The 20,153-nt window shown below is 61.8% G+C and overlaps 2 protein-coding genes across 7 annotated transcripts in view; both read right to left on the bottom strand.

Annotated features, from left to right (window-relative positions):
- Positions 1 to 247: 247 nt before the first annotated feature.
- LRRC24 (leucine rich repeat containing 24) lies at positions 248 to 5,746 on the bottom strand. Of its 2 annotated transcripts, none has more exons than XM_059395411.1 (5): positions 5,002 to 5,746; positions 2,710 to 2,960; positions 2,274 to 2,552; positions 1,944 to 2,112; positions 248 to 1,291 (listed from the first exon to the last, which is right to left on the bottom strand). In XM_059395411.1, exons 1-5 carry the CDS (start codon positions 5,654 to 5,656, stop codon positions 357 to 359), a joined length of 2,289 nt encoding a protein of 762 aa, XP_059251394.1. In that variant the 5' UTR covers positions 5,657 to 5,746; the 3' UTR covers positions 248 to 356. The 2 variants fall into 2 exon arrangements, with proteins under 2 accessions (XP_059251394.1, XP_059251393.1); XM_059395410.1 differs by having other exon boundaries at positions 2,710 to 2,993.
- Positions 5,747 to 7,641: 1,895 nt separating this feature from the next.
- The window catches only part of ARHGAP39 (Rho GTPase activating protein 39), a 93,211-nt gene continuing 80,699 nt past the window's right edge, over positions 7,642 to 20,153 (bottom strand). For 3 of the 5 annotated variants that reach the window (XM_059395407.1, XM_059395405.1, XM_059395409.1), the window contains 6 exons: positions 15,067 to 15,159; positions 11,913 to 11,986; positions 10,569 to 10,768; positions 9,866 to 9,957; positions 9,296 to 9,465; positions 7,642 to 9,166 (listed from right to left, as the gene is read on the bottom strand). In XM_059395407.1, coding sequence (XP_059251390.1) covers positions 8,972 to 9,166; positions 9,296 to 9,465; positions 9,866 to 9,957; positions 10,569 to 10,768; positions 11,913 to 11,986; positions 15,067 to 15,159 — 824 coding nt within the window. In that variant the 3' untranslated portion in view covers positions 7,642 to 8,971. The remainder of the gene's footprint in view (positions 9,167 to 9,295; positions 9,466 to 9,865; positions 9,958 to 10,568; positions 10,769 to 11,912; positions 11,987 to 15,066; positions 15,160 to 20,153) is intronic. The other 2 variants (XM_059395408.1, XM_059395406.1) reach the window with 1 other exon arrangement.

Consider the following 20,153-nt stretch of genomic DNA (forward strand, 5'->3'; position numbering starts at 1 on the left):
CTGCGGGAGACCCCAGGACCTGCGGCGGTCGGGCGGGGACCCCACGGAGCTAGAGGGGAGGGCGGTGCTGGGAGGGCTCTTTTCTGGAGCGTCTCGGTAGGGGTGCGGGGACCCCCCCTGGCTGCCGTCCGTCGGCATCTTGGGCCTCCCGTGTGGCAGAGCTGGGGTCGGCAGGTGTCCGCGCCGCCCCGCCCCGCCCCGGGGATCCCCCCACCCCGCGCCTCGTCCCCATACACAGCGCGCCGCACACTGCGCAGCTTCCAGCCTTTACTGACTGCGCCTGCGCGCGGCGAGCCCGGAGCCGGCCAACCCGCGCGGCCCACGTCATCAGCTCGCGCCCGCCCCCTCGGCCCGGCTCAGCAGTGAATCTCGTAGGCGGCGGGCGGCTGCAGCGGCAGCCCCGGCCCCGGCCCCGGCCCCGTGGCCGCGCCGTCCGCCGCCTCCGTCGGGCCCTCGGCGAAGAGCGGCTTGGAGCGGTCGATGACGAACATCTCGTGGCCTCGCTCGCCGCGGAGCTCCTCGAGCTGCGCGAAGCTGCAGGGCCCGTCCGAGTAGTCGTTGACGAACAGCGCGCCCTCGCCCGGCGGCCCCGGCGCCTTTTTCCGCCTGCGCCGCCGGCGGCAGATCAGGGCGGCCAGCAGCAGCGCCGTGAGCGCCAGCAGCGCGATGGCCGCGGCGACGGCCGTCTGCGTGGCCAGGCCCAGCGCGCGGAAGGCCATGCTGCCCGCCTCCTGCAGGGGCTCGTGGCCGGCGGGGCCGGCGGGCGGGGGCGGCGGGGGCGCGCGCGGCCGCGGCTGCTGCTGCGACAGGTTGACCAGCAGCCGGAAGGGCACGCGGGCGGCGCCGCCGGCGTTGGAGGCCTCGCACTCGTACTTGCCGGCGTGCGCCAGGGTGATGTTGCTGAGGAAGAGCATGCCGCTGCCCGTGTCGGGGGCGCCGGGCCCGCCTGCGCGCGGCGCCCCGCCTTCCGGCCGCACCTGAGCCCGCGGCTGCCCTTCGCGGGGCTGGGCCACCTTCCTCCAGGTCACCAGGGGCTGCGGGTAGCCGGAAGCCTGGCAGGCCACGCGCAGGTCCTCCCCCAGGCTGGCCGTCGCCTCCAGCGGCTCCACGTGCACGGAGGGCGGGATGCAGATGAGGCTGCTGCCGGCTATGTCCAGGAGACTCTGGAGGGCCAGGCGCGGGGGCTCCGCGCACGTGATCTTCTTGTCCCTGGAGCTGAGCAGCCGCTGGCCCCCCTCCTTGATCCAGGCTCCCAGCCAGTGCAGGGCGCAGTCGCAGCGCCATGGGTTCTCTGTGGGCAGAACAGCGGTGGGCAGGGAGCTCGGGGGTGGCTGGCCAGGACAGGAGCCCCCGTCCCGCCTCCGCAGGGGGCCCCTGCCCCCTTTTCTCTGACCCCAAGCTCCTTGGCCTGTGGGCAAGCTCTTCCCTCCCCCCTCCTCAGTTCTGTGATGCAGGTTCCGGTTCTCGTCTCTAAGAAAGCCTCTACTTTTCTGAAGTCTCTCCTTGCAACGAGTCCCATCATTTTGGGGGAACCGTGGTGTCCACATAGACGTCCCACAGCACTGACACCTCGCACGTCCTGTCAGCCGTGTTTCAGGCCCTGTGTCTGGCAAGGGCAGCCCTACTTTCGTCCTTCCGGTTCCTGCCCTGATAGCCTGCGTGTGCACGTGCGAGCCCCTCAGCTCCTTCCAGGGACTTGTACTTTAACTGTCTTCCGGAGGGAAGTTCCCTGAGCGGTGCCCCTTCCCGCACCCGCGTTCCCATCAGCCTCCTCGCACGGGTGCAGGCTGTGGTGTGGCCCTCCAGAGTGCTCGCGGATGGGCTGCAGTTCAGAGCCACGGAAGCCAGAGCCTGCCCCACACCTGGGCCGGTTTGTTTCCTCCCGCCGCCTCTGTGACCTGGAAAAAACCTCCGCCGCGAGGCCCCTTCCCCCCAGGAGGTACCTGTGAGGCGAAGGACTTGCAGGCTGGCCAGGGGCTGTAGGGCCTCACGGCTGATGGTGCCCAGCTGATTCCTGCTGAGGTCCAGCAGTGCCAGTGAGGAGAGCCCCGCCAGGGCCTGGTCCTCCAGCAGCTCGATGCTGTTTTCCTGCAGGTGCAGCTCCTGCAGTCGCTGAAGAGAAGACACAGATCATCAGGGAAGGGGGCCCTGGGAGGCAGGTTCCCTTCTGGGCACGCTGGACTGGGTTGCCTTCTCCCCCTCTCACTACTCCCGCCGCACAGGGCAGTGAAGGTATGGGAGGACCCTTGCCCCTGCCCACGTAACCCCCTCACCGGGAGGTGCAGGAAGGTGAAATCCAGCAGCTGCACCAGCTGGTTGCCCGCCAGGTAGAGCGCGCGCAGCTGGCCCAGGCCGGCGAAAGCGCCGACGCGCAGGCCGCGCAGCCGGTTGCCGGTGAGCGCGAGCTCGAGCAGGCGTGGCTGCGCGCGGAAGGCGCCGGGCTCCAGGGCGCGCAGACTATTATTGTGCAGGTAGAGTCGGCGCAGGGCTGCGAGAGGTGCCAGTACGCCCGGTTCCAGGCGCGCGATGCTGTTGTCCTGCAGGAACAGCGTCTGCGGGCCGGAGGGAGGGAGGAAGGAGTCTTGACCCCGCGGAGGGAGTCTCCCTCTTCCCTAGAGCGCTCCAGTACCCTCGGGTACGCTCACACACCCTCCCTTCGTGTCGCGGGCACCTCTGCCCCGCGGCCCAGTGGCCCCGCGCGGTGCCCACCTGCGTCCCGGGTGGAATTCCGGGCGGGACCACGCGCAGCCGCAGGGCGCCGCACTCCACCGTGGCGCTGTAGCAGCGGCAGGCGGCCGGGCAGCCGGCAGCGCCGGGCGGGAGGTCAGGGAACCACAGCAGCCATAGCAGCAGCAGTATGGGCGCCCCCGTGGCCATCTCCCGCGGGACCGGCCGCGGGCCACGAAGCTGCAGCCTCTTGAAGGGCTTCCTTATAGTCCACCCCGGATGTGATGGGCCTCCTGAAACACAGGGCGGCAGGCCTGCCCCTAACACTTGAGGGCCAGAGAAGGACATGGATGAAGCCCCACACCCTGTGTGTAGTTTCTGAAAAGTTATAAATCAGTTCAAGCAATTGGTTAAAAAAAAAAAAAAAGTTGACTTCTTTCCTTTACAAAAACAGTCATGAAGATCTGGCTTCAATGCGGAATTTCAGGTTCGATGTGGAATTTGCACTGTTCTTGGTCTGACTACACAGGCCATGTGGGGAGATCCAACCCTGCCTCACTCCCTTGTCTTCCCGTCTATCTCCGTCCGGCTCTGTAAGGGGCTTCCTGCTCATGCGTGTGCACGTCCGGATCGGGCTGCCCTCTTCATTCTAGCAACCGGCCACTCCTGGAATCCAAGGTGCAAGAGGCCCGTGCAAGGTGTGAGCCTGGGAACATGTAGGTGGTGAAGCCCCTTGCCCAAGCACAGGCTAAAAGGGCAAGAATGGGCTCTGGGAAGGCCACCTTCCCCTCGTCCATATGGACTCCTCTCTGACACCTCCAAAAGCAGAGTCCATAACAAGTGCGCCCCATAAAAGGCCCGAGGCCGCACCCTGCCAGTGTCCTTGTCTTCACCTGACCCTGACCCAGCCGTTAAGTCTAGTCCTTTTATCCTTGGAACTCATGCTGTGTTACCTGACCCTGGGAGCACCTGACATACCTTGACGGGTAACATGGGCAGAACTGATCCTGGAAGCCACCAGCTGTAGGAAAATGGAGGCACAGCTGCCCCTGCCCTCCTGGGGGTGATGGTGGTGGAAGAGTTTGCAGAGAATTAGGGGTATTTCTCAGGGAACATGCTGGAGAATTGGGGGAATGTGGCACACAATAGGAAAGTCAGTTTAGAAGCCATGGCCTATGTTCTCCCTGCTGGCTTCCAGCAAGGTGCTTCTGCGTTTGGGCTCTGGAACAGCTGGGGCGTAAAAGAGGGCCCTTGGGCCACCAGCTGGGTTTCTAGGATACTTTCCCCAGTGGGCTGTGGGAGCAGTGACCTCCTGAACTGTGAAGGAACATAGTGTGTTGGGCTTTATGCTCGTGCACCTGTGATCCTACAAAGATGGGAAGGCCTGGGTCCAGTTCTGGGCACAGGAAGTTGAGTTTTAAAGGTGGGGACTGGGGCTAAGAAGCCAGCTAGTCTGGGCCAGGGAGGGCAACCCCGATGGGGTTCTGTCATCCAGCCTCCAGCCCTTTCCTCCAGCGTCCCACTCTGAACCCCTGCCTGCTTACCAGGTCTCCCTGCTAGCAAGAGGGAGTCATGTGGAAAGGCACCAAGTGGCCTTGGTGTCTGTCCAAATCTTCTCTAAATTGTAACACACATGATTATTTAAAGTCACTAGAAATGAGATAGGCACAGCAAAAGTTTTAATGGAATATAGCTTTGGCCCAGGCAGAGGCAGTTCCCAGGTGTCTCGGGATGTGTGTGAACCCCAAGGACCTGAAAGCATACTTTGGACTCCCGGGAGCCATTTCCCTGAGCCAAAGGGCTGGCCAAGACTTGCGCACCCAGCCTCCCCCCGCAAGTCCTCTCAAGTGGAGGAGCTTCTTGGCTTCCTCCTTAGGATCCAAGGCACTGCGGTTCACAGGGACACCCCCTAGACGCTGACTGGAATAAAAGGGCCGGCGTGAGCAGGGATGAGGGCCCAGGCGGGAAGGGCAGCCCAGAAATCCTTCCACCCAGAGGACAGCCCTCTAATCCTGTTGGGCAGGGGGCGGGGCGTCACACACAGGATTCTGCGTTGGCTGTCACCGTCTCCAGGGCGCCGTCCGTGCGGGGACTGGAGGGGCGAGGAATCCCTGCGAACCCCCGGGGACCAGCGCGAAGCGCGAGCCGCGTGCCTCGACTCCCCCACGGTGTCACCTGCACCCCCTCCAGCGTGGGTCAGTCCTGGGCCGGTTCAGGGCAGGGCGTGGTCCCCGCCAGGTCTCCTCCCCTTCTGAGTGCGCGCGGGGCACAGAGCCGGGACGGCCCCCGATCCCGCCCCCAAGCCCGCTGACCTCGGGTCGGGCGCCCCCTCACCTGACGCTCCCGCGGCGCGGCTCCCCCGCCGAGCCCGCGGCGCCCCGGCCCACCGAGCAGCGCCGGGCGGGGGAGGGGGCGGGCGCCGCTCGCGCACGCGCACTGGAGCCCCCGCGCCTCCGGCCCGGCTTCCCCCCGCGAGCGAGGGCCAAACCAAATGTAAGGACGCCCCGGGCCCGAGGTGTGGGGAGGGAGCAGACGGGCCCGCGACCCCGCCCTTCCTCGCGGTCGAGGCTCCGGAAGGCGCAGCAGCACCTCGGACAGCGCCGAGCGGGCCCGGGCCGCGGTGCACCTCTGCCGCGCACGCGCATTCGGCCGGCGCGCTCTTCGGGTGCGCGTGCGCAGCGATGCGCGGCCGGGACCCGCGAGGGGGGGCGGGGCCGCGGGAGGGGGCGGGGCCGCGGGAGGGGGCGGGGCCAGGGGCTTCTGCGACCGCCCGCGGTCCGGCGGGCGGCTCAGGGCGGCGGGGTGGCGAGCAGCAGCGGGGCCAGGTCCATGGTGAGGGCGAGGCGGCGGCCTTGCCAGCGCACGTGTGAGGGCAGCGCGGACGCGCCGGGCGGATACTCGAAGCAGGCGCTAAGCTCGAAGGCCAGGGCTGAGCGCACCAGGCCCACGCCGCCCGCACGCTCCGGCGCCGGGTGGTAGAGGCGCCCATTGGCGGCCAGGGGCAGCAGACGCGCCGGCTCGAAGGGCACGGTCAGGGCCTCCCCGCCGCCGCAGTAGGAGAGACGCGGGGGCTCGGGGCCCGAGGCCAGCAGGTGCGTGAAGACCACGGGCCGGTCTTCGCAGCGCAGGAAATTGCGCTCCCTGCCGCAGGGCGAGAGGAAGGGGAAGGAGGTCTCGTAGCGACCGCTGCGGTTGGGTCTCAGGCGGGAGAAGAAGGTGACCAGGAACTGTGCGTCTGGAGGTGAAGGGGCACGGCTGCTTACCATGCCGCTCTACGCGGGGCTCTGCTCCCCCAGGCCAGCGGCTCGCCCTGGGCAACGCCAACGGCAGGCACCGGTTGTCGGTGCGCCACCTTGGCCTCGGTCTAGACAGCAGGGCTCTTGGGCGCGGGATGCCCAGCCCTCTGCTTCGGGCGGGCCAGTGGGCCAGTGGGGAGGCCGGGGAGCAGAGCGCACCAGGGCCTTGCCCAAGGGACACGGAAGGTGGGGAAGAGGGTGCCGCAGTACCTTTGAAGCAGGTGATGAAGTTCTTCATTTTGGAGTCATCCAGGAAAAGCTGCGGACAGAGGGGCAGGCCATGGCCCATGAGTCCCCCCGGGAGCCAGACAGAGCCGCCCCCGGGCGGGGAGGCCTTGGGCAGGCCTGAGCCGGGGCTACGGTCCGCCTCCCTTGCTCGTCTGCACACCGAGTGCGGAGAGGCGAGTGGAAAGTAAACCCGGGGCCCCCACCAACATCCCCGCGTCTACCCCGCACGCCGGGCCGTGCGGGTGCCTGAGCTGCCGTGCTTTGCCCGAGCCTCTCCCTTCCTCAAGTTTCTAATCAGGTGTGCCACCTCCTCCGCGGAGGCTCCCCGACTTGCTTCCTCCCGACACCGTGGATGTCCCAGCCAGGGCTTGCAAGCCAGGCGGGGCGGCCCCGGGGCAGGGGACCCGACGGGGGGGCAGGACCCGGGGTGCGGCGCGCGCGAGACGCAGCTGCAGCTCCGCGTGGCAGGCTGGCGGCGGCGGAGGCCGGGCGCCCCCATCCCCAGCTCGCCGACCCGTTTACTAACCTCGGGGACCCGCCCCTCGCAGGCCCGCCCTCCGGCCCCCCCTCTCCGACAGGTGCGCCCCCGCAGGCCCGGCTCCAGGCCCACCTGGCCCTGATGATCCACGTAATAAAAATACTCTCGCGTCCGGGGCTCCGGGGCCTGGCCCTGCGTGTAGGAGATGTCCCCGACCCCGCCGCAGGCCCGGGTCCCCGGGAAGCGCGCCAAGGCCCGGGCGCCGCCCCGGAGCGCCCCGCATGCCCGCCACATCTTGCTCCCGCGCCGGAAGCGGCGGGCCGGTCACGCGGGGCTGGCGCTGCGAGAACACGCATCCCCCGGCGACTGCGGCCTCACACTTCGGGTTCCGGAGACCGCGCGGGGCTCGCTTTCCCCGGGCGCGGCGGACTCCCGCACGGCGGGGGCGCCCGCTCTGCAGTCCCGCCGCGCAAACGTCACCGGACGGGACCGCCGGGGCAGCGGGGCGCTGGCAGGAACGCAGGCTCTGTCCCTCCGCCCTCGGAGGCGGCAGCCGGCACGGGGACGAGGTGGCCCTCGGAAGGCCAGCTCCGCTGACCGGCGGCTGCGCGTTCGCTCTGCCCGGAACCAGGGCAGGTTGGGGGCAGGACGCGGCACAGCCCACTCTCCGCGCAAACGGGCAGGGACTTAAGGGTCGACACATAGCCCAGGTGGCCGCAGACGGCGCAGGGGACCTGACACCCAGCTGGTGCCTCCTCCCTGGCTCAGCCCCTCTCCCCCATTCCCAGGAAACGGCCTTGCTCGTGGCTCACACCCCTACGCCCCCTCTCCGTTCCCCCATCTTCCCCTGGCCTGTCCACGTAGGTGACCATACTAGCAACAGACTGGCTGCTGGAATGGACTGCCCAGCCCCCAGCCCAGCCCCCAGCAGAGACTGGACGAGCACGAGGCGACAGGCAGTGACCACGGCTCGCAAGTGTCCATATGTATTTTATTCACACAAAGTGTCGTCACCTCTTGAGTCCGTGCGTCAGAGCTAGAGTCTGTGGCAGGGCCGTCCAACCCAGGCCCGGAGACCACCCGACTGAGGACACTACCTCAGGGGACACCCGGGCAGCAGCAGGGCTGGGCTTTTTTGTTAATAATAAATAAAAACTCAACTCTAAAAAATATATATATATATAAACTGGGGAGAAATTAAGTTTTACAATTGGAACTCAAAATTCCAAAATGGAAAATGTACAAACTGAGAGTCTAGGTACCTCCTACCCCCAGCTCTGGCTTTGAGGAAGGGCAATCCTGGGGGCTCCCTGGTTCCCCATCTTGGGGCTCCTTCCCTCTGTTCCACTGCAGATCCCAGAAGGGGATGGGGCAGGGCTTGGTTTTTGGTCGAAGCCAAGAAAGTGGCGAAGAAAATGAAGGAGTGATACCAACTTGCTCTGCACAGAGGACAGGCTAGGACGGCTCAGAGATAAATAGCATTTGGGTTAAAACTATGTCATTAGCAAATTTAGTTCTATCTTTTCCTCTATATCTTTATACACAGGCGGATTGGTGTGGATAGAATCTGAATTTATAGTTACACGAAGAAAAAAATACTCTTGCCCCTCCCCCACCCTGCCCCAAGAATGCCTGCCCAACAACCCTGCCCCCCACCCCAGGGGACTTTGGTTTGGGGGCCCCTCCCCACCCAGAGAGAGCCTGCAGGGCCCTGCTCTGGTGGACAGTCCAGTGCCCTGGGCCCCCCAATTCCTGTGCAATCTCGACGATGGAGGCCACAGGTGCCAGGGTGCGGGGTGCGGGGTGGGGGGTGGGGTCGGAGACTACGGGCCAGGAAGGGGACCGAGGGGAAGTGCCGGGCAGAGGCCAGACGGGCAGCCAGCCTAGCAGCAGGAGCCCCGGCCTCCCGCGAGGCAGCTCACGGGGGTGAGGGGGGGCGTGTGCTCTCAGGCCGGCCGGGAGGGGCAGTGTCGCTTGGCTCCAGGAAACAGAAGGCACTTTCTGGGGGCTGACCGGCCGGCGGTGGGCGGGGCGGTGCCCAAGGAACTGGCCACTAGGCGGGGGCGGGAGGGGGCCGAGGGGCGCCCCTCCCACGGGCCCTCTGGCGTCCACAGGCCCAGGGCCTGGGGTGGGGGGAGAGGGTGGGGGGGGTTTCCAGGGCTGGGGCGGGCATGGGCGGAGCCTGGCATGCTGCCTCCGCGCCTAGGGCGTTCCCTCCCCCCTCCCCGCGTGCTCCCCTGCCCGGGCGCCCCCCGAGCGTCGGCTCTGTCCCCACCCTCGGTCCTTGGGCCCCTCCCCCGCGCTATAGCACGCCCTCCATGAAGCTGGTGTCCAGGTGCTGGATGAGCACGCGGAGGAACGACATCTCCTTGCGCGTGTTCTCGAAGATGACGCGCGGGTCGTCCGACCGGCAGCGCAGGCAGTTGGGCGCCATCACCATGGCCAGGTTGCTGACGTCCATCTTGGTGATGGCCACGTTGGCGGGCTGCACGAACACCTGAGCGGAGGCGGCAGGAGGGTGGGTCGGGCCGCGGCGCGAGGCGTGCCCCGGGTGGGGTGTGCGCGTGCCCGTGCGCGCCCCGGGGGAGTGTCCCAGGTGGGCGCGCGCGCCCCGGAGTGTGTGTACCTGAAGGAAGCGGATGAGGTAGCACAGCACCAGGCGGTTGATGCGCGGCAGCGCGTGCACCACGGCCACGGCGGCCTCGGGGTTCTCGTAGTGCGCGATGCACTGCTCGTAGAACTCGTGCGGGATCAGGGGCTCCTCCAGCTCCCGGTACCACAGCTTCAGGAGCGAAGCTGCGGACACAGCGGCGGCGGAGGGGGGCGCGCTCAGCACAGACTGCTGGGTGGGGCTCCCCTGGGCTGCTCGGGAGCCAGGGAGTGGCCGGAGGGTTAGGGCGACACAGGGCGGGGGCAGCGTGTGGCACGAGCAGTGGTGGTGTCGGGCCAGACTGGAAGCACCAGACCCTGGCGAGCTGGTGCTCCTGAGGCCCTGGATGGACCCCGGGGGGCCGGGGGTGATGCAGGGAGTAAGTAAGTGGCAGGCAAGGCCCCAAGGACACTGGAGGATGGGCAGGGGTTGTCTGTGCTGGAAACAGACCAGGAACCATGGCATCACTGGGGGAACGAGGGGGAGCCCAAGTGCTCCAGCTGCCTGCACCGGGCCGCTCCTGCTCCCTGGGGGATGAGGGCTCACCAGGGACGTGGGGGTCCTCCAGGCCGGTGGGCACCTTCCACTGGTCCACTTGCAGCTTCAGAGCGTTCACCTCATCAATGTCCCCAGGGACTCTGTGGAGCAGGGGGGTCTCACTGGGGAGGACTGTCTGCACCCTGACGGTTGTCCCGCTTCCCTCTGCTGGCCTCCCCCAGGCAGATGCCTTCATCAGCAGGTTGTCTAAGGCTCAAGCCCACAGGCTTCAGCTTCCCCAGCTCTCCCCTCGGGGCCTGGGTCGGTGAGTCCCCGCAGCAGGTTGCAGGCCTCCCCACCGGCAGGGACTGTCGACCCTGCCCACAGGTGAGCACCATCTCCTGGCTGCTGGGTGTCTTTCCAGGCTCACGGCTCAGGCCCTGCCTATGGCTGATGTGCAAGTGCCCTCTGGGACCCTGGTGGCCATTTTTACAGAGGCGCAGTCCCCAACCGACCCTCCTAAGTTCAGGCATACTGCCATTCGGGGGGGTATGAGTCTGAGTTGCCTCCATCATGGGCCCTCCCCGTCCACATGATGGGCCTCTTGTGTGTGGTGGTTCTCTCTGGCTATTCCCAGGCAGAGGCACGAGTCCCCTGGCCCCCAAACCCAGGGCTGGGGCATGGAAGTTGGCTCAATGGTCCCAGTGCCTGCCAGAGACACATGGTGGAGACGCCCACGGCCCCCACCCCCAGGGCCCAGGATGCAGAGCACCTGAAGATGCCTTCTGTCTGGTCGCCGTTGAGTGCCAGCACCTCCTCAGACAGACGTGTCTGCACCCAAGGCAGCTGCCGCTCCGGGTACCGCTCCTTCTGCATGTTCATGACCTCCTGCAGGCCGCTGCCAAACATGGACGGGCTGAACACAGCGTTCTTGGCGTGCCGGATTTCCTCCACGTTGGGCTTCTTCAGCCCCTGCAAAGACAGCCCAGTTCTCTGTCCTGGTGCGGTCCTGCTGCCCTGCTTCCAGCACCCCCCCTTCCCTGCTCTCTCACCCCTGCTAACTCCAGGCGCCTAGTCAGAGCTGGAGGCACCCCCAACCCCCTAAATCACTGGGGGAGGCACCCTGCTGAGCCACCAACAGTGTTCTAGCTCCTCAGGTGGCCCCACTGGCCGCCCAGGAGGAAGGTGAGAGCGACTCCTGGAGAAGTCCCTGGGGCCACAGAGGGGCCAGGCTGGCTGATCTGGACCATGTGAGACCTCCGGGGGAGAAGCCTGAGTGGGGGACATGCAGCTCCCAGGCACAGGATTAGTGCATTAGGAAGGAAGAAGAGGAGAGGGAGCCAGGCTCTGGGACAGTGGGGGAAAGTCCCGGGAAAGGAGGGCCCCAGGGGCTTCTTAGGTATGGGTGGTGGGCCGAAGTGGCCGGGGTGGGGGGGACAGAGGGGAAGATGGCCAAGAGCCACACACCCTAAGACCAGGGAACAAGGTCCAGCCGTCTGGTGTGACCGGCCTGTTCTCCAGAGCGGCTGTGGGAGGGATGTGACTAGCAAGCTCTGGCGGACACTGAGAAGCTCTGGGTGTCCCAGAGCACCACCTGCCCGTGCGGGCCACCCTGGCTACCAGCGTGGGAGAAGCCCTGTGATGGCCAGGAGGGTGGGGCAGAGTGAGTGAAGGGGGCCATGCTGGTCTTCGGAGGCTGCCCTGCAGCCCCAGGCTTGGCCATCCCTGAGCCCAGGGGCCATCGGCCAGGGGGAGGGTCCCCGCTGGCAAGAGTCGTCTCTTGGCCTACTCACGGGCTGTGACCCTCCGCCACCCCTCCCTGCGGCAGCCCGGCAGTGGCAGGCCTGTCACCCTCCCTCGGGCGGCCACAAGCCCCTCGTCTGTACTGGGTCCTGAACGGGGGTGCAGCCCCAGCCGCCCCGGGCTGCCTGCCTCGGTGGGCTCTCTGGAGCACCCTGTGAACCATGAGCCGTCCGCTCCCCCTCCGCAGCCAGCTGGGCCCGAGGAGGGCAGGGCACCCCCGCTGTGAGGGCCGCCTGTCAGGTCTCCCTCAGACCCAGCTAGGTGTCGGCTCGGCCCGTCCAGCCCCGCCGGCCATCGTGGGGGAAGCGCGTACCTTCTTGGCCCCGGTCAGGGCTGCCTTCTGCAGCTTGTGGTAACAGTACTTGGCGTAGGTGCTTATCGCCACCCCTGCAAGAGAACGGGTGCTGGTTGGCTGGGGTGTGAGACGCAGGGGCCTAGAGAAGCGGCGGTAGGACAGGTGAGGACAGGCAGCTCCAGCAAGAGCCCTGAGGTCCTGGGCCGGCCTGGCCCACTCCTGCCTATCACTTGCCCGGGGACAGTGGGTGCTCACCTTCCTGGGCTAAGTCCTTCAGAGCAGAAACCCCCATGAACAGGCAAGGGGCACCTCCCTCCCCTCAAGGAGCCAGGCTCAGGAAGGAACTCCCCTGCCCACCACCAGGAAGGGCAGGCCATGGGCTCCGGGGCCTCCAAAACCCCTGCTCCCCCGGCAGGCTAGCCCTGGGGAGTCCCTAAGAGGAGGAATTTCCACAGGCAACAGGCGTAGAGGTGCCCAGTGCCCTCGGCCTGGTGCTGGGGCGCAGGCCTCCCAGCCGGGAGCGGCCTGGGCAGTGGTGGGGAAAGGGAGGCCGAGGGGACGGGCGGCGTGTGGGAGGCGGTGGCCGCATCCTGCCCAGGGCTCTCTGGGAGGCCCCCAGCACAGGAAGACACCTTCGGGTTCTGCCCAAGGGCTGAGGGTGACAGGGAGAGGACTGGGCTCCTTTCTCAAGGGAGGGAGCTTTCCTAAAACTCAGTCCTGGCACAAGTTCCGGCTGGTCGTCTTGGGGGAATGGCCAGGGTGGCATTCTGAGGGCAAGGACCCCAGGGACCTTGGCTGGGAGGTTCTCCAGATACAGAAATGAGGGGAGGAGGGAGAAGCCGAAGGGGGGTGAGGGGAGACGGAGCGGAGGAGCCACTGCCCCACGTGTGGCATCGTCCCTGGCCGAGGCAGGGGAGAGCCGGGAAGGACAGGCAGCCCAGAGACCAAGGGTGCACACAGGCGGAGCCGGAGGAGCTGTCCGGCCCAAGGCACCGCAGCCCCCCAGAGACAGGCTGGAACGAGTGCCCCAGGCTCAGAATCGGCCCCTCGCCGGAGGGCTCTGCCCCCACAGGGCCCACCTGCCCCGGGGCCTCCAGCCAGAGGGAGGCCAGGTCTCTGCACTCAAGTCCCAAATCAAAACGCCCCATCTTCTTCCAAAGGAAGCACCTTCTTGCGGACGGCTGAGCATGTGGAGGTGCTTAGACCCCAGTGGGAACAACATACCATGACTCAGCCCCTCGGTCTGTTCATTTTGGATGATCACAGAGCAGTGGTGTTAATGTATGTGGCGAGGGGATTCCTTTTACAGTGACCCAAGTGAAAACCGACACTGCCCGTTCCCCCTGGAGATGCTGCTTCAGGTCCCGGAGGAGCCGGAGGAGCCGCAGACCCCGGCAGCGAGTCCAAGCGGCAGCCTCTGCTGGGCCAGGGCAGGGCGTGGCCCCGGGACCCGTTTGCCCCAGGCTGACCTGGCCATCCTCGACAGGCTCCCGGGGACCTGGAAGGCAAAGGGGGCGTGGGCTGCCCGCTGGCCGCGAGGAGTCGGCCGCAGCCTGGGGCTGTGCCTACCCGTCCCTTGGGCGGGTGAGACCTGCCCTGACCCCCCATCGGACTGGGATCCGAAGATCCTGGGGCTGCTGCCTCTCGGCTGGTGAACCTGGTCACGAGGCAGCCTTCTGGGGCCTAAGCTTCCTCCCCTGTAGGATGGGGACAGGGAAGACACCGACCACAAGCCCTTGTGAAGGGCTGATCTTGGAGGTGGCGCACAGCTCGGCAGATCCAGTACCAGTACTGGCTTCTGTGGGTGGACCAGGACCGAGTCTGCGTGTGTCCAGAGTCCCAGGAGCTCCCTTGTGCCCTGTCCTGCCGCGGGTGTAGCTTCCTGGGCCTGACTGCGGGATGTCTGCTGAGGGCCTGGGAAGATGTGCAATGCCTAAGGCCAGCCCAGTGACACCCCCACAATGGTGTGGGGCACTCCACGTCAGGACCACTGACCTGTCCAGGGCAAACCCATACCCAGTCTTCTAGGTGGGGAGTCAGTAGGCAGCACTGCCAGCTGTACCACTGTGCCTGGGGCCTGAGTGCCCCTGAGCCCTGCCTGGCTTTAAGCCTGAAAAGGTGGTGGGTGTGGCCACAAGCTGCTGATGCTCCAGGACACGGCTGGGTCCAGGACACGGGGGTGGGGTGTGTGTATGGGGGTTGTGGGTCCTGGGGCTTCTAGCTCCCTCCTCACTCCCCAGCACTATCTAGGGCCACAGTGTCCTGCTCGTCCCCAGGCCAGACCAACCACCTTGCTGGACAGGCTCCAGCAGGAGTTCAGAGCCTCTCTCACTCCTGTTCCAGATGGGTGTGGCCTGAGGGCAGCTGGGGATCCTGGAGCCCAGCTGCCCACTCTTGCCGAGGGCAGTGGGCAGTCAGACAGCTTCCCCGGAGAACGGGGTGTCAAGGCAGAGTGGTATTAGAGGACGAGAAGTAGGGCACGTTTGGAGAGTGAGGCGTGTTCAAGGCTGGGGGAAGCGCCAGTGGTGGCACTGGGGCTGGTCTCAGAGCCCCAGTGCCAGGAGGGGAAGTGGACATGGCAGCGGTGAGATCACCAGCTCCCGCAGCGGGGAGGGCACAGTCCTGTGTTAACAGGGCTTCCCTGGAGCTTGGACGGTGGTGGGATGATGGTGTGGGTCTTTTCTGGGGGTGTGTGGGTCTTGAGCTAGGGCCCAGGGGAAGGGTGCGGCTGGTGGGGGAAGTTGGGAGATCCCGGGGCTCCCATCAAGGAAGCAAGGCCAGACTCTGCGCCCCAGCCCAAGGCGGCCTGGGCTGGAGGTCAGGGCAGGAAGGCCCGAGGGCACTTCCTCCGCTCACACTCAGCTAGGGGTGCTCCCAGCAGGCCTTGCCCAGTTTGTCCTCACGCCCTTCCCCACAGAAAGCCCAGGGTGCAAGCTGGAGACTGCCCTGAGCACCACAGAGAAAAGAGGCACAGGGCAGGTGTGGCCTGCCATGGAAGCCCCTTCGGGGACCTGGGCGCCCGGCCGGCACAGCAGCCCACAAGCCTGATGGTTAGTGCCGCCCACCAACACCCCTTCCAGCCCAGAAGCGGTTAGAGAAAGGCCAGGCGGCCGAGGCCGGAGAGCAGAGCTGTGCAGACACAGCGCACAGGGGCTCTGGGGAGAGGCCCTACCATGCGGTTCCTCAACACAAGGCTTGGGTTTCTTTCTCAACTTGGACTTCTTCTTAGTGTTCCTTTCCAGGAGCGCTTTCATATGCCGCGTCACTGGGGAGCAAACAGAGCCATGAGGACCACAGAACGCAATGCCAGGAGTGCACGCCCACGCGGTCCCGACGCGGCTGGCCAGGAGGCCCCTGGGCCGGCCCCAGTGGGCTGGGCAGGTATCGCACCCCTGCTGGGTTCCTCCAAGCGAAGCAGGGCCGTGGCCAACACCAGCTGGGGCTGAGGACGCGGCGGCCCAGGAGTGCTGTGCTGTGTGTACCCGTACGGACGTGCGGCTGTGCACAGGGGCAGGTCTGGACCCCGGGGCTGGGGAAGTCCTGGGGCCCTTCTGAGCACCGCCGACCAGAAAGCTGGCTCCCCTCGGACGGGAGGAGCCGCTTCTGATCCACGGGCAGGCTGGGTCCTGAGCGGTGCTGGAGGAGGTGCTGGGTGATAGAGCAGGCATCTCGGACCCACGTGGGCCGACCTCCCTCTCTGCACAAAATCTCAGCACCGCTGACAGGCAGCCCTGTGTCCCCTGTCCGTCCTGTGCTCTCTGGAAGGCTGGGAGTTACGCTCTACTCTGACTGGACCGTCTAGAGAAATCGGCTGTTCCTCTTCTGCGCGGCAACCGCGGTCTCATCTATTGGATCGTTTACTCTTAATCCGCACGGACTTGTGGGTGTACCACCTTACAGTGTGGGTTATGACCCAACACAACTTCGTTTTTTGCTCCAATGGCTCCAGTTTTGGCCACCGGGAGCCCGATCAGTCGGCTCCTGTGTCCTGTGACACTCCCTGCCCTACACCCAGCTGTCCTCCGAGGAGCCCTGGTTCCTTGAATGGAAAAGAAATCAAGACCTGGGGTGAGGTGTGTTCCCCGTTGCTGGGGCGCTGGCAGAGCTGGGACAGGTGGGCCCGTGTCCTACGTGGACACGCGTCCCCCAGACAGCCCCACGCCAGCACCCCCAACTCTGACGCGCCCCCACGGGACACTCTGGCCTCCTCTTCCTGCTTGTCTGAGACGGCTGCGCCTCTTCCTTCTCTTTGCAGCGTCTCTTGACGAGCAGGAGGTTTAATTTGTTCAAGTCCAACGGACCAATGTTTTCCCTTGTAGACAGTGCTGTTACTGTCACACACGGAAACCTCGCCTAATTCAAGAAAAAACTTTGTTTTGCTCTGGTTTTATAATTCTAAGTTTTATATAGTTTTATACAGGTTTTGCACCATATGCAGGGCATACACATACAGGGCACACACTGCGTGGAGCACGGCGGGAAGCTCATCTTTTCTTGCATCTGGAACGTCAGCTGTCCTAGCTCCGCTGGAGGAAGGCACCATCCTTTCTTCACTGAGGTGCCTTCGCATCTCCGTGTAAAGCTGACACACTGCTTGTCTGGGTCTCCTTCTGGCCTCTGTCCTGTCCCGTGGAGCTGCTGTCTTACCTTCAGCCCGCACCCCTTCTCCCGCGACTGCAGCTTTATGACAGGAGTTGAGGTAGCCTAGGGTCAGTCCGCCAACTTCGCTCTTGCTGTTCAAGCGGTGTTTTGTCTATTCTAGATCCTCTGCATTTTCTATGGATTTTAGAATCCGCCTAATTAATTTCTAAATTAAAAAAAACTTAAGATTTTGGTTAGCATCCCATCTACACATCAGTTTGGAAGGAAGTAAGAGGTTAACACTAATGAGTCTTCTGATTCACGAACATGGTATTTCTCTCCATTAACGTGGGCCTTCCTGACTTTCAGTAATGTTTGGGAGTTGTTAGTGTAGAAGCCTTAGACATCTTCTGTCTGATTTATCTCTAAGTGTCACATTTTTAAATGCTGCTTCGGATTTTTTTAAAGATTTTATTTCAAAGTAATCTTACACTGAACGTGGGGCTCGAACCCACAACCCCAATACCAGAGTCTCATGCGCCTCTGTCCAGCTAGGCACTCCCAGACGGCATTTTAAAATGTTCCATTTGTGTGTTGCTATTACATGGGAACGCGCTGAGCTTTTCCTTATTGGTCTTGGTCCTGCATATCTGCTCAGCTCACACGGTATATTTATGCATCTCACAGAAGACCGCGTTGCCTGTGAATAAAGACAATCGCACACTTCCTTTTCCAGTCTGGATGCCCTTTATTTCTCCTCCATGACTCGGCCCTGGCTGGCCCTGCAGCATGACTCTGAGTTGATGCGGTGCGGCTGAAGGGCCTTGCCCTGTTCTTGAACTTGGGGGAAAGCATTCCGTCTTTCCCCATTACGCACGATGTTGGCTAAAGGTGCTCTTCGTTCTCATCGTGGCAGAATAAAAACATAAAGATGTAGCCATCGACCCATTTTTCAGCGCACAACTCAGCGGCATCCAGAACATTCACAACATCACCACATTTATTTCTACCACATTTATTGCCAAATTTTGTACGTCACCACAAACGAAACCCTGTCCCCACCAAACCAAAACTCCTCATTCCCCCTCCTCCAGCTCCTGGTAACCTCTAATCTACTTTCTGTTCTATGAATTTCCTTATTTTAGATATTTCATGTAAGTTGTACAGTGTCTGTCCTTTTGTATCTGGTTTCTTTCACTTAGAGTAACTTTTCAATGTTCTCCCACGTCATAACATGTATCAGAACGTTACTCCTCTTTTTTTTTTTTTGTAAGATTTTATTTATTTATTTGACAGAGTGGGGGGGAAGCAGGCTCCCCGCTGAGCAGAGAGCCCGATGCGGGGCTTGATCCCAGGACCCTGAGATCATGACCTGAGCCGAAGGCAGAAGCTTAACCCACTGAGCCACCCAGGAGCCCCGAACTTTACTCCTCTTATGGCTGCAAAACCTCCCCCTGCACGAACAGACCACATTTCGCTTATTCAGGTGCGACTGGGCAAGGCTGTGCAAGTATCTGTCGGAGGCTCGCTTTCCGTTCTTTTGGGTACTGTAGGGTTTTAAGAAAAAATATTTGCCTTTTGTCAGGGTGAAGAGGTTCCCTTCTGTTTCTAGTTTGTTCAGAATTTTTATCAGGCATAGAAATGTTGGATTTTTGCCCAATGCTTTTTCTCGGCTTCCTGGAATGATCACATGGTCTTTCCCTTTCACTCTGCTGCTGTGGCAAATTACAGTGATTGACTTTTTTAATGTTAAACCAACCTTTCCTTCTTCAGATAATCTTCACTTATTCAAGATACATTATATTTTTAATATACTGTTGGACTCAATTTGCTAAAATACTGTTAAAAATTTCTGCTCTCTCAGGGCGCCTGGGTGGCTCAGTGGGTTAAAGCTTCTGCCTTCGGCGTGGGTCATGATCTCAGGGTCCTGGGGTCGAGCCCTGCATCAGGCTCTCTGCTCTGCAGGGAGCCTGCCTCCCCCTCGCTCTCTGCCTGCCTCTCTGACTACTTGTGATCTCTGTCTAATAAATAAATAAATAAAAATCTTTAAAAAAAAATTCTGCTCTACGTTCAGAAGGGATACTGTCTGCACTTTTCTTTTTTTGTAATGTCCTTTTATAATTTTGGTATGGAATGAACGGGGGGATATTCCTTCCACTTCAATTTTCTCAATGAGTCTGTGAAGAATGGCCGAACAATGAACTTCCGGTAAAATTTACCAGTGAAGCCATATGGGCCTTTACATTTCTTTGCGGGAAGGTTTTAAGTATCAATTCAATTCCCTTAATAATGATACGTTTTTTTGCTTGTCTGTTTCTTACTGGCTCATCTCCGGTAGATGGTGTCCTTCAAGGAATCTGTTTTCCTCTCAACTGTTCTATTTACGGGCATCAAGTTGTTCATCTGATCACCCTTTGCCATGCTGAGTCTGTCGTGACGTCATCTCTCATTCTTTACATTGGCAATTTATGTTCTCTCTTTGTCCTCATCAGTCTGGCTCGAGATTTATCAATTTTATCAATCTTCTCAAAGAATTAAATTTTTGTTTCATTGATTCTCTGCAGTATTTCTGTTTTCACTTCCACTGATTTTTACTCTGATGTTTAGTATTTTCTTTCTTCTGCTTGGTTTTAGTAGAAATTATTTTTTGAGTTTCTTAGAATAGACACTGAGGCCACTGATTTGAGATCTTATTTTAGAATATAGATATTAAGGGGCGCTGGCTGGCTAAGTGGGTAAAGCCTCTGCCTTCAGCTCAGGTCATGATCCCGGGGTCACATCGGGCTCTCTGCTCAGCGGGGAGCCTGCTTCCTCCTCTCTCTCTGCCTGCCTCTCTGTCTGCTTGTGATCTCTGTCTGTCAAATAAATAAAACCTTTTAAAAAAAAAGAATATAGATATTAAGATACTATGACTCTCTAAGAACTGCCCTGACTGTATCCCACAATTGATACATTTTGTTTTCATTTTCTTTCAGTTCAAAATACTTCCTAACTCCCCTGCAGGTCCCCTTGCCAACAGGTTTTTATTCGACCCAGGCTCTACAGGATACACTCTTTAGTATCCAGGTATGTGGGCATTTTCCAGATATCTTAGTGTTACTGATTATTAATTCAATTCTGTTGGGACTAGAAAACACACTTTCTATGATTTACCTTCTTTAGCATTTACTGAGATTTGTTTTACTGCCTATCTTGAAAATGTGGCTGGGATCTGAGTCCAAATGCTCTGGGTCCGGAATCTACACCTTTACCTACTCTATGGTAGCTGCTTTGTTTCTTAAGCAAGACTCACTAGTCCTTCTGTTTTCAGCTTCCAGATCACGCACTTCCCAAAGCGCTGCTGGGGAAGCGGGCGCCGCCCACGACGAAGCCACGTTCCGCTGCTTGGCCAGTGTCTGCTCGGGATCCGTCTTTCTTGGTCTGCCAGGCCAGCTCCTGCCACTTGTTCATGCACTTTTCTGCTTCCAAAACACAGTGCTCATTCTCTCTGTCCTTGTGGGTGTTCTTATTTTTATTGTGGTAAAATAAACACTAGATAAAATTTACCACTATAACCATTTATCCTTGTAGAGTTGAAAGGCATTAAGTGCAATCACTGTGGAGTGACTAGCAGCACCCTCCACCTCCAGAACTTCTCATCAGGCCAAGTGCAAATACCTGCCCTTCCCCTCGCCCCGG

Source organism: Mustela nigripes, chromosome 3 (genome assembly GCF_022355385.1).
Source record: "Mustela nigripes isolate SB6536 chromosome 3, MUSNIG.SB6536, whole genome shotgun sequence".
Classification (NCBI taxonomy): Eukaryota; Metazoa; Chordata; class Mammalia; order Carnivora; family Mustelidae; genus Mustela; species Mustela nigripes.

Bases quoted from the DNA above. Each gene is read 5' to 3' on its own strand.
- LRRC24 (XM_059395410.1), bottom strand. From the start codon at position 5,656: ATGGGCGCCTCTACCACCCGGCGCCGGAGCGTGCGGGCGGCGTGGGCC. The intron at 2,994-5,001 runs GTGAGGGGGCGC...CTGGCCCTCAAG, and splicing joins CCGCGCCGCGGGAGCGTCAG to TGTTAGGGGCAGGCCTGCCG. The intron at 1,292-1,943 runs GTACCTCCTGGG...TTCTGCCCACAG, and splicing joins GCAAGTCCTTCGCCTCACAG to AGAACCCATGGCGCTGCGAC.